Here is a 12993-nt window from a genome sequence, read left to right on the forward strand (position 1 = left end):
AAAAAAAAAGCAATTGTTTCATCATTCAATCTGTACTGGACATGTCATTTAAATAACAAAAAGTTAACATTTAAAGTAATTAAACAATTTAACTTTAAACTATAATGGCATTCCTAGCAAAATGTGATGAAAGAATCGGAACGAGTAGAATGCGAATCTTACCGAAAAATCAATTAGAAATTTGTGGCAAGTATAACGTGTTGATATAAATTAATAATTCCACAAGTACATCGACATGTCTAAAAGGGAATTATCTATCATTACAGGTGACGGGAACCTTCTGACGATGAATAAAAATGAGATTCACATTCCTTTGTGGAAGTTCAGAAACTGAGGAACGCGTTCGTAAGAGAAAAACATTTCAACGAGATCGACGAATGTAATTATGGTTATTTATAAAATGTATACGCCGTTGGTGGCCGCCAAGAAGCAATTTAATTCGTCTGCAATTAAGACAAATATTGCCCGAGCTATCACGCGCGAATTGATTTTTCCACCTGACGGTCTCGCCAGCAGCTTTCCGACGTAATGGCAAGCTAATATAACAAATTAATTAAACAAATCTATCATCTGTCTCGTAAAAAGCGACTGTTTTCTTATTGTCGCGCGTATTTCTTAATTTAAAGTATTTGTTGCCACGCTACACGTGATTTACGCCGCGGTTATACACGAAGTTTATTCGCTAAAATACACAGAATTTAATATATGCATATATCTCTTTACGCGTTTACGATTTCCTTCTCTCGTAACATTTCTAATAGATAATTATTTTTGCAGCGCAGGTGCACTCATGTGGATGAAGACAACCCGCGACCCCCAATTGCGCGATCGGTACAGTAAGTGGGGCAGGATTTTCGGATCGCGCCTACTCGCGCAAGTAACGTAATATTTAAAGCGACGACGGCATCGGTCAATGTGTCAATCCATCGTCATCGACGAACGACAGCCCGAGGGAGGCCAACGACGTCTCTGTACCACCCACGACCGACAGTCGCAGATTAGGCTTCCCCGTGACCAAGTACACCGGTGCCTGTCGCAGCCGCTTTTCTGGCTTTCTAATTTTTTTGAGAAGCACCCTATCACTATGGTCAGCCGAATCTCCACCGTTTCCCTATCAATAGGTCAGTCTTACATCTCAATATATTTCCAGCTACAATATATAGAAATAGAATTGAAATTTCCAGAGGAAATTAATAATAACGTTCGCACTCTAAGCATTACATTATGAACTCTACCTTATAATCGTTTAAAATCTTGACGTTTTAATTTTTAGATCTAACTTGACTTTTAAATCGATTTTCTGAGACTTTAATACGACGGGGAATTTTAGAATTTTTTTCAGAGTTTCGCAGGGTGTTTGAACAAAGACATGGAAATACGTAATCATTTTAAGCTAATTTATTTTGAGCCTTCTACTTTCATCATCGTATATTTGTTGAAATAAAATTGCACGCAACATTGTGTTTACCTCGTGCAACAAGCATTATTTTCCGATTGTTCAATGCAAACGTAAATCGGCACGTTGACGCAACAGCTTTTGTGGACCACGCGTCTTTGTTCCGTTTTCTCGCAATTCAATAATTATTCTTTAAATATGAAACTAGTGTAAATTATCACCCTGTTGTTTCTCACGAAAAGTCGCTATTATATTCGTAAAATGTAAAACATTCCTGACAATAGCAATTCGTCACAGTAAATCCAAATATCTTTAAAGAGTTTCAACAAATTGTTTTAATAATTACTGCTTTTCTCTCGAAAACTTACATACGTAAATCCAACGTTAATTCAGCTTATTGTGTTACGTGTTATTGTGTTATGAATAAAATTGCAAAAACAGTAATTTACTAAATGAATTTAAATAATTAAAATAGCGAAAAATATTTTTAATGCAAGACAATCTAGTCAGAGTATTTCGGAGCAAGCATTTGAGAATAGAAAAATAGTGTGACAAGTGAGGGAACATACAGAAATAAAAAAAAATAATGACTGCGTAAAAAATTGGGGTGGGTGACGTCGAGTCGGGATCGTGTTTTGAATTCGCGTCATACGGAATAGGTGAGATTTCATTAGGCTTCCGAGTGATGACGTGCAATTAAACTTTGTCGGTCGATATTGCGTTCAATTAACGAAGACGGTGACGAGTGCACGCACTTGTGTAATCCGTCGACTATTGATGCTCACCTATTTACTTAATTTCGGTCTGAATGAAAAGAAAGTCGGTATAAATAACTCTCGATGTTTTCGAAACCTCACGGCGGAGACGCGCATCTTTATCAGAAAAATTGCGGCTAAATTTAGCAAAACGCACGTGTGTTACGAAACGCACTACGCGTGCTTTTAGTTTCATAATTTCGCGTGAATGTCGAAAAATTTTGACATACGTAATCATTTATGGACGTGACATATCGGCAGGTTTCACCGTCTTATCGAGACAATGCAGGTGAATATCTTCTTGCCGAATGCACGAGGAACTATCTATTTTGTGCTCAAATCAGACATATTTTCACGGCACGAATCGAAGATATCTCAGCCCTCAGTAGAAAAAGTCCAACTTTACACGTTTCATAAGTTAATACTTATCGTTATGGAAAATAATTATTAGGTGAATAAATATCGAGTAATACATGAGGAATTTTTGTTTCAGAAAAGGAGACCAAGGATCATGGAACGAAGGAAGGTACGATGGACTTTGAAAGAGCCATGGAGATATGTGGTAAGTCCTAACGAAATACATACGTATAGAAACGTAACGAAATAACGCTAGAGATACATGCGACAGTCGCGTTATTTTATTTCGTAATTTTAATAAACTAGAAGAAACTATGCGCGCGTTTTTTTTTTAAAAGACCCCAATTACAAACAATTACGAAAAAAAAAAAATTATGCGACTTACCAATCTGCATCAGCGGAGTTTTAGAGTTCTGCCGGTGACTGTAACATAAAATGGAAAATATTAATGTAGACATGTCAGTATATTCGTTAATAAGATTAAAAAAAAAAAGGTAAAAGTTTTTTTTTTTTTTTTTTTTAATAAAGAAATCATTAAAAAAAAATTTATGCTTACCTAAAAGTTGCTCCGCTGATGCAGGATGCCCATCCCGAGCCTGCTCCTCCTCTCAGATGGGACGTGTCGAGTCATCCTTCCACGCACTGGACACTCGCGAACACCCCGACCGTGATTTTACAATCGCGAAAATTATTAATCACTTTCGCGCGTTCCATGTTCGACACTCGCGTTTAAAAGAAAATCGTATGTCGAAAAACTACGTCCGAATACTTAGCGGAACTCCCGGAACGGCCGACGAACCGGCTACGGTTCGTATAATTAATAATATCGGCGGCAACGACACTTTCGTTGACTAGCAGTGGATGTAGCTGCGTCGATCTGTAACAAAAAAAAAAAAATATAATTACAGAGATGCTTCAAGTATTCAGTCTTTAAAGAAAAATGCATGCGCTTCTAATCGCCAATTTGATAGCTGACACATTAATGCAACTATTAATTTATCTGGAATAATTTGTAGGAAACGGAAGGTATCAGTACACGTTCTTGTTGGTCTGCGGCGTGATATTCATTTGTGTCGGCTGCCAAAACGGAGTGAACGCGTACATCTTGCCGTCAGCCGAGTGCGACTTGAACATGAGATCCGAGGAAAAAGGGCTGTTGAACGTTGCTTTTCTTATAGGTAAGACACACGTCTGAATGCCTCCGAAATACTCATGCATTTACATCTCCAGCACGATTCCACGTTTCGGATTTTACGTTCCTATATGCTTGCTTTAATCAGCGTTGAAGTCTCTTTATTTTAACGACGAATAAAGCCTAACAATATTTTTTTATTGTTTCAGGATCAGTAATTAGCGCTCTTTTCTGGGGAGTCTTCGCGGGTGCTTACGGAAGAAGAAATATCCTATTGCTAAATCTTTTTGCCGATAGCATCGTTACGTTAATCGCTAGCTTCTCGCAGAGTTTTACGCTGCTGCTTGTATTCCGAGTTATAAGCGGATTCTTGTAAGTACAAAAAACGAAATAGTCGACGTGCGATGTCGTTTTAAAATCGCGTCATTGATACAATTTTTTTGTAACTATTTTTAGGATAGGCGGACCTGGGTCCTTGGTGTACTCATATCTTGGCGAGTTCCATGCGGAAAAATATAGGGCGAAGAGCATCTGTTACTTAGGCTTTTTTTTCACTCTCGCTTGGCTGATATTGCCCGGTAATAAGTAATTTTTTTTTATCAAATTTTAAAACAATGCCACAACACTGAAATATGTGAACTACTGCAATATTAATTTATTGATTGACTTTTTTCAGGTCTAGCATGGATAATTGTACCATTACCAATATCCTTTGATTTCTACGGCATCCGATACAATTCTTGGAGGATGTTCCTTGGCGCTATTAGTTTGCCAACTTTCGCCATCGCTATCGTAACTTTAATGTATCCGGAGAGCCCGAAATTTCTCGTATCGCAAGGCAGAACCGACGAAGCTCTCGCAATTCTTCGGAAAATCTACGCGGTGAATACCGGGCGCGATGAAAGCGAGTTTCCGGTAAAGATCCAAGAAAAAAGATTTTAATTTTTTTACATTACAATCATTAAGGGAATTAAAATAATGTTTCCGAGAGTGAGACATCTTTATCTCCCCGATAGAAATAAATTTTTTTAGGAATTATTTTACTTTTTTTAATTAATGCGATGTATTCAGGTAAAGGAACTTCTCTCTGACGCTATGTTCGAAATGGAAAAGGACAAAACACCGCAGTCCTCTACGGATGGTTTAATCGTGTTGCTAAAAAATATTTGGTGGCAATTGCGCACCATTGCATCGCCACCTCATTTGAAATACGCTTCTCTCTTGTGGATAATCTATTTCACAAACATGTTTGGGTAAGTGTTTCTTTAATTTTCTCTCTGGAGATATTCACATTTATATATTCTGTTTAAAAGCATTTAAAGAGAAAGATAGAATAAGAGTAATGCAATTTAATTAATTGTTTAGTTACTACGGTTTCAACCTCTGGCAGCCGGAATTGTTCAATCGCTTCGAGAATTACCACCAATCGTATCCGAATGCGTCCGTGACCGTCTGCGAGCTGATACACGACATGCAAGCGTTAAATTATACCGTCATAGAGGAGCAGTTTCTTTTGCCGAACGAAGTTACGACGGAGTGCAAGCCGAGCATAGATCAACGAGTGTTCATTAATTCTTTGACGATTAATGCCGTTTGTCTGTTCGGCAATGTTGCTTCTGGGTATCTGGCAAATCAAGTTGGCCGTCGAACAATGCCTGGTAAAGATAGAGAGCGGTTTTTTCGACGATACCGCAGCGTGACTTTAATATATTACCTCTGATTTATGTTTTAAATAGAAAATAAAATTGTCAACTACTTTCCTTTAGTGACCACCATGCTAACAGCTGGCATCGCCGGCCTCGGGCTCTACTTCGTAAGATCCTCGGTGCAGATTCTTGTGACCGCGTGCATATTCTCCTTGATGGCGGCTACGGCGAACTTTGTGATTACCAGCGTTGCGGTTGACGTCTTCCCAACGCACGTGTCTACTGCCGCGGTATGCATGATGGTGTGTTTGGGAAGGTTTGGCGCGGTGGTGAGCAATCTAGCGTTTGGCATGCTGCTGGATCTCACCTGTGAGATTCCAATATTTCTGCTGGCTGGTGTTACTATATGTGAGTACGACTGTTCATTACGAAATATCTCCACGTCATAAAATGAATATTGCCTTCCCTAAAACACCATCTTTATCTTTTTATTGTTTTTTATCTTCTTCAAAATTTTAATTTGACCAATGTAATTAATTTGTAAATTTAATGTTAAAAATAATAAAATATAAACGATTGATTATTTTCAGTTGGAGGAATGCTGTGTTTCCTGATACCGAGCAAAGAAAAGAAATGAATGGCAACGCTCGAGGAAGAGACTGTAACGTGTTAAATGTAGTGAAATGGAAGAGAACCAAATGTTTCGTGTTTTTTCACTACAAGTGCGGCCCATATCAAGTCTGGAACACGTACGAAGTATCTGTTGATCTGTGAATAATTATAAGTTTCGATCGACAAGTACTCTCAGCTTTCACACAAAAATCTGTATGTTTTTAAATCGTATCGTTCATTAGAACATCAACGATGGTTTGATTTCACCGATCGAACCCGCGTCATATTATTACAATCTGACACCGAGTGCTTATCGATCAAATCATTTGTAAATAATTATTTCAATATGTATTTAACCATATTATATATGCGTGCGGCATATAATGCACCGTGAAAGTGGTCCTTCGTTGTGTCAATACTAGATTGTCTATTTATTTTAACGTTTTCTTAAAAAAAAAAAAATTCTCTAATTAAATATTTTGTTTCGATAAAAATTATAAATTCCAAAGATTAACAGATAACGCTGCGTGTATGTGCGAAAGCTCGTTGTCACTAAAACATTCGAAACAGGACATTGATTGACGATTAATAACGCAAAAGAGTACAAATCCGCAATTTCGTATATTTGTTTTATTTCTTTTCCGTAAAAATGAGTGGAGAGAACTTTATTGATCCTCGATACACGATCACGTTCGCTCTGTAAGCGTGTTAACTTCGTCTCAGAATCGAATATAATGATATTGAAAATAATATACTGTGAGTCCTCGAGAGTTACCTAATAATATCGTTATCTCGTTATGCTATTCGCACTTACTCTCGGTACCTGTTTTCTTTATTAATATTCGTTATTACCATTCGTTATTATCGTCGTCGCCAACGATGCAATACATAATATATACATAATATATATATATGCGTATGCACACGCGTACACATCTTATATACAATATATACAACAGCGTTCATCTTCGTTGTGCACTCCTTCCATACCGATTACATGTATAATATTATAATATTATTATATATATATATTTTTTTTTTTGTTGCGTATATCTTATTGCGCGTGGTTTGAAAAAAGGAGTCGCAGTGTTCGATCAAAAGCTCTTTTATCCATAAACGTTCGATGAACATCAAAGCGAAACGATGCTCGTCTCGCGGTCTCGCCTCGAGTCCAATAACAATCTTCACGTTGACGAATTTCGAAATACAGAAATTATATTGCAAGAAATAATATGATGTACAATCGATACCCGTACTTTATATTATCTGGCATTGTTTTCTGTTTTTCTTACTTTGCTCTAAATTCAAACTTTTAAAATCAATCCTTTCGGCAATTTGTTTTAATCGCATGCAAGCGATTAGAAATGTATTTTTTTTTTCTTTTTCTAGATTATTTTCTTTCTCTTGAATTTCAAAATTCGTCGACGTCTGGAGAAATAATCTAAGTCTCTCGTGTTATAAAGCGCATCTCACTAATTCCCAACTATTTGAACTTTCGAAAAGCGCAATATCTCATGGTAAGGCACTATTTGTTTATTCGTTACATCCTAACTCAGGACTTGGCAGAAATCGTTCAAGTTCGTCTAAATACATCAAAATCTTTCTCTCTTTTCATTTTTATCAAAATTTAGTCCGATGCATACTTATCGTTAATTTCAAAGAGAAAGAGATGGGATTCGGAACAGGAGATTTTCTCTCGGGGGGGGTTTTTTTTTTGGCTTTTTTGTTATCTGAAGACAGCAATACGGTATCGATGCTGATTAAGCGCTTATAGTATTTAACGGTGATGTTCACCGACACATGTGATAACCGCTAGTTGTCCCTCTCGTTCTAAACACTAATTAAATGTAACAATGAACGGCTATATAAAGGCACTATGTTTCACAGACGTAGGGTCCTTATAGAGAAATCAGCTGCCTTCATTCGTACGTACGCGCAATTTTACCTTTGGCTCGTCGTTTTTCTGTTTCCCTCGGTCCCTGAACAATCTCCCCGGTTTATTGTCACGCACTTTCTTTTCGCCTCAGCGCAATAAAAAAACGTTCTTTTTTTTTCTTTTAACGAGCTCAGATCGCAATGATAAACCGTCAATTAATGTTAGACCCGCGACTCGAAGGCATCTAATCTCACTAACGAGGAACTTTCGTATTGCATGTTTATGGTTTTAAAGATTTATTTAAATCTGGCCCACGGACAGGCGCGGAGTGGTCGGTCGACCGAGAGCTGTTGTGAATTAGTAGACGCTAGGAGACGGCTCTAATTGTCGTTCGGTCGTTAACATTAGTGTTATTACTCTCTCGTTATATCTACTACCGGATAATGGCACATCGCGTCGCCCGAGAGAAACGGTAACTCGTCGAACAAGTGGCCGGCTCTTTTATTGGCGAAAGCCAATCGTTCCGTCCGAGATAAATCTCACGCAACGGATAGGCGTAAAAATAAATTATTTTTAATCGGAAAGCTCAGTCTTGCTTGACGCGCCTCGAATAAACAGTCATTTGCCAATGTAATAATCTACATCGTTACGAAATAACGACGGCAAATCGTATGTATATGATCCGTACATAGTTAAACTTTTACATTTTACAAGAAAATATTTTTTTTTAATATTGGCAAAAAGTATTGGAAACAAAATAAGTGTACGAATGTCAGTTTAAAACAAAAGTAAGTTGTACACCGAGAGGCAGATAATGGCATTTGCCGCGACGACGGCAGTTAGCGTATGACATTATCGTGATGTGCGTCGATCCTCACATGAAACCTATAGTTAATATATCGCGAAACGCCGGCCGCTGAGAATTACCGAAAATTGAGAAAGAAAACAGTCCTACTACTTCTTTCCCCGTTTTCTCAATCACCACCCTTCGGGTCGCCCATATCTGTCTCGCAGTGTACTACTAATAATTATGATAATAGAAAAGCACAAAAAAAAAAATAAAAAAAAAATAAGAAAAAAAAGCGTGAAGGATAATATGAAAGGAAGAAGTACACAAAACGAAAAGGTGATGTGAAAGAAGACAATCATCAGAAGAATGCATCAGACGAATCTATGTTTCAGTCGAAATGCAAAAACGCTCCACGCAGTATTACGAATGTACACAACAGATGTATTTAGTCTTTCTTATTTAAAAAAGAAAAAAGGATTCTCAATGTATATTACATTATTCGCATTCTGAGCTTTCTTTTTTTTTTTTTTTTCTTTTACTTAAATTAGCGTAGACTCGTACTTTCGATAAATTTTACGAGGACTACGAAAACTCGCGAAAATCGCCGAGAAAAGATTTCTCTCCGCACTTTTATACTATGTACAGATACAATCTACAAATAACATTTTTGTATCTACGGATATCTCGAAAAAGACAAAAGGCAGAGTGTGAAGAACGTCGGCGAGATTGACAATGATATAAAATATAATTATAACGACACAATTCAGGCAAAAGATTTGGCAGAAAAAAAAAGAATATTACTATGAAACATACACTTTCTCGCCTTATTTTTTTTTTTTCGGGTAAAATTAGAATTATTATTGCGAGTGTAGATTTTTTATGAGCGTAAATCTGATTTTCTTCCTTCAAAAGTTGACATCATTTTTGGAATGAAAGATATATGTTACATAAATTTTTCGTATTTTTGTGATTGTTTTTCTCTTTAAATTCCCGAGACAGAGGAGAAATCGCTCTCGCATTTATTGCAACGAGGCATGTCACAGGGGAAGAATCTCGACACGTTCCCCGTGACGTTATTTACGTCGTAGGGCTGTTCTACCATTAATTTTAGAATGTGCCTTCGTAGGTTCCTTTTTGTCCCTAACGCACGACCGCGTTAAAAAGGGACCGCGAAGAGCAAATCGAAATCATCCAAAGTGAATAATCTGCCGGTGGACGTCCCTTTTCGTTACAATTATTTTCGCCGATGATCCAACCCTGCCGCACTTTCTTTCTTTCTCTCTCTCTCTTGCTCGCGCTACAGTTAGCTACCTATGAACATTTTTTTGTATACGTCTTTATATACATATCAATATATAACATTTAAGCGGCGTATACGCATCACAATATATCGTTTCTCGTAGCTCGCAATCCGTTCGATCGTTATTACGAAGTAACGGCCACTTTTACGTCCGATAAAAGCGGTGGTACGAAAGTAAACTAATGGTCGAAAAAACCGTTCTACGCGTCGATCAGTCGATTGTGTAAATGTGTACGTGTGTATGCGGCATGCGTGCACGTACGCGCGTGATGAATGAATACGTATGACTGGTACACGTTTACACTGTATGTATTGTAAACACATTGTTCTGAACACCGTTTCTTGGGCTCTTTCCCTCTCGCAAGTTTATTCGTACATCTACACGGCATGTAAAAAAAAAAAAAATGTTTGCATATACATGTGCATTGTCTCGCGTACAATCCTCCGCGGGGAAGCTTCTACGCATCGGAATCCAGAAGCGTTGAGAAATAAAGAGCGATGCAGAAACCATCCTTCGTCTCGGTCAAAACGTTTCGACGACTAGCGCGGCTAAGCCGAGATACGTGGTTCTCGCATAATCAACAGTACTCCACGTTTCCGATGCGTAGAATCCCTACCGTCAATTAACAATTACACGCTGGCGCTCGCTTTATTACTCTTTCTCTCTTGTCTCGTTTACTTCGCAACCGTAAAAAAAAAAAAGGGGGGAAGAAAGAATAGACTCGCGTCGAACTCTTATCACAGTACATCGTATTACTGTAGTATAAAGCTCCGGACGAGAAGGAGGTATCTTTTTTTTTTTTCTCTCCTTTTCTATTTTCTTTTTGTGCAAAACGAACTTGGCACGTGGCGCACTTTTGTTCCCCGAGAGCACGCGTTGCACCAAGGAGGGAAGCTGGGAAGGCACAGTGTATGTACATATACTTATACGAATGTACAAGCACCGAGCGACGATTGGAGATAGCACAATCCGGGGCCTCGTGGCACATTGCCTTTTCGGTTTTTGACCGATCGCGTGACTATTTGATTCGGTACTGTTTCCTCGCAGTATATAGAATTTACGCTAATACAGCAGTCATAATTTTCAAATTAAAATTAATAAATAATACATTTAATTCGATTATCAAAATCTTATTTGATAACCTTTTTAATATTTTTTTTAATATAAATAAAATGTCCATAATTATTCTTATTAAATTCTTAGTTTTTTTTACGTTAATTTTTTAATAACTCGAGTCCTACGAAATGTAACAAATGTGTAGATAAGTTTATGATAAGTTATAATTATTCTATCTTCGTTTAATTAATTTTTAGTTTTGTCGATGTTACTCCTTAATTCATGCTTCATCTTAACGAGATAAAAGAATTTTCCCTGCCATGCTGAATTCAAAATCCACGCGCGTGAATTCGCGAGCCGGCGCGCGTAGACAGATGCAAGTGACTAGACCTACCGGAAGCTCGACTCTCTCCGCTTCCTCTGTCGGAAATTCGATCACAAACCTCGGGAGTAGCATCAACGTCCAAGCGATTAAATAATAAAATTAAAAAAAAAAGAGAAAATTACGAATCAAACGTACGCTTCATAAAGACTTCAAGTCCCATTCGTGTGAGTCCCGATGTGAATCTCTCCGCTCGTACGCGCTCGATGAACACGCTCGCGAACGATCTCCGCTCGTTCTCATTTCTCGTTTTATCGACAAAAACGGAACGTGGCGACATTGCTCTTAAACGTACTTGACGGCGTGTACTTTGGTAAGACTGCTGGGGTTGCTGGGGCGATCCTGACAACGCGCCGCTGAGAACTGCCCCCGGCGCGTATACACACACTCTCACTCACACACATACACACACTCTCTTTTTCTCTCTCACTCACACTCACAAACACGTGTTCTTTTTAACTTCTTTATCATTAACACAGCTCTCGCTAGGACGGAGCTAAAGGCCACGGTCGCCGTATCATTACCGCCGATCCTCCCCGAGAATGACGATGACGGTGACGACGAAGAGGAGCATGAAGTGTGAGTTGAGGACGAGCTTGACGATGCTTTTCGGCCCGGTTAGCCTTGGTAGGTGATCACCTACACGGCGCTAGGAGCACCTCAAGCCAGCACGGGCAGGACGTAATCTCCTGCCGCATGTACTTCGGTCCCCAGCCCTTGGCGAAGCTGATGCGGACGGAGTTAATGTCGACGGGGCCGGAGGCGGTAAATCCGGCGGCGGCCTGGCCGACACCACCGCTGCCGTATGGAAGCTGCAGGATTTTGGCGCGGTCAAAGATATTGAGGCAAAAACCTGGCGGCACCCGGTAAACCAGCAACGTCCTCGACTCCGGATCGTCCAGGGTGGGCGAGTTAACGAAAATCGGACTCTCTGATCGGTTGTACGCCCATACACCGTCCGCTTCTTGGCTAAGCGTTAATCCTGTGAACAAGAAGATCAAGTTTCTCTTATTCGTCGTCGTATTCTCGGAACTTCGCGCGTCCCGTGCCACTCTATTTTTTTTCAGACGGAATTCTTCGCCGATGAACTTACCGAGACCGATTTTGCTGCGCGTACGCTGGACCGCGGGTGGCGCATTGTGATTTTCGGCCAGGGTCGCCAGGCAGAGACCGTCGCCGTCGCGAAGAGAGTCGAAGACGTTCACCGTCGACGGCTCCACGGGATACAGACGGCCGACCCGACCTCCCAGTTCCCAGTACGCCAGGGTGCACCATTCCCTCTGCGATGTCTCACCTGAAAGAACGTCAAAATGTTAGAAATTATATCACATACGGTTGCTTCAATATCAATTACACTTGGATCTACACAATTACCGATAATATTATATTATCATATTTATTAATTCCTACAAACTATACAGTAATAATGTTTTGACCCATTCCGTGTGGAAAAAGAGTTTCAGGCTCTTTCAGCGGTAGGCTTATCCGCTCGAAAGACTTTTCCTCCGCATTGTCGGGCACGTGAATATACTCGCGGCCGATTCAGAGTTACGGATTACGGTCAATCCACTCTAATCCCTCGCCTAATGACGTTTAAAGTATAATTGCCGAGAAGCCTTGATTTTTCCAAATTGTTTATCCAGCCGGATGTCGGCGGGACGATCGCTCACGGGGTCATTCTTTGTCAACG

At 39.3% G+C, this 12993-nt stretch overlaps 2 protein-coding genes across 3 annotated transcripts in view; one reads left to right on the forward strand and one right to left on the reverse strand.

The window, feature by feature from the left end:
* Positions 1-256: 256 nt before the first annotated feature.
* Positions 257-7342, forward strand: LOC139102587 (synaptic vesicle glycoprotein 2C). Of its 2 annotated transcripts, none has more exons than XM_070656615.1 (10): positions 257-1121; positions 2645-2713; positions 3525-3686; positions 3850-4012; positions 4097-4218; positions 4317-4555; positions 4712-4893; positions 5006-5298; positions 5407-5694; positions 5877-7342. In XM_070656615.1, exons 1-10 carry the CDS (start codon positions 914-916, stop codon positions 5921-5923), a joined length of 1773 nt encoding a protein of 590 aa, XP_070512716.1. In that variant the 5' UTR covers positions 257-913; the 3' UTR covers positions 5924-7342. The 2 variants fall into 2 exon arrangements, with proteins under 2 accessions (XP_070512716.1, XP_070512717.1); XM_070656616.1 differs by lacking the exon at positions 257-1121 and adding an exon at positions 1278-2568.
* Positions 6514-12993, reverse strand: part of Dad (Daughters against dpp) — a 37268-nt gene continuing 30788 nt past the window's right edge. Inside the window, exons 4-5 of the mRNA XM_070656626.1 lie at positions 12397-12597; positions 6514-12285 (exon numbers count right to left, since the gene is read on the reverse strand). Coding sequence (XP_070512727.1) covers positions 11939-12285; positions 12397-12597 — 548 coding nt within the window. The 3' untranslated portion in view covers positions 6514-11938. The remainder of the gene's footprint in view (positions 12286-12396; positions 12598-12993) is intronic.

This window comes from Cardiocondyla obscurior, linkage group LG05 (genome assembly GCF_019399895.1).
Source record: "Cardiocondyla obscurior isolate alpha-2009 linkage group LG05, Cobs3.1, whole genome shotgun sequence".
Classification (NCBI taxonomy): Eukaryota; Metazoa; Arthropoda; class Insecta; order Hymenoptera; family Formicidae; genus Cardiocondyla; species Cardiocondyla obscurior.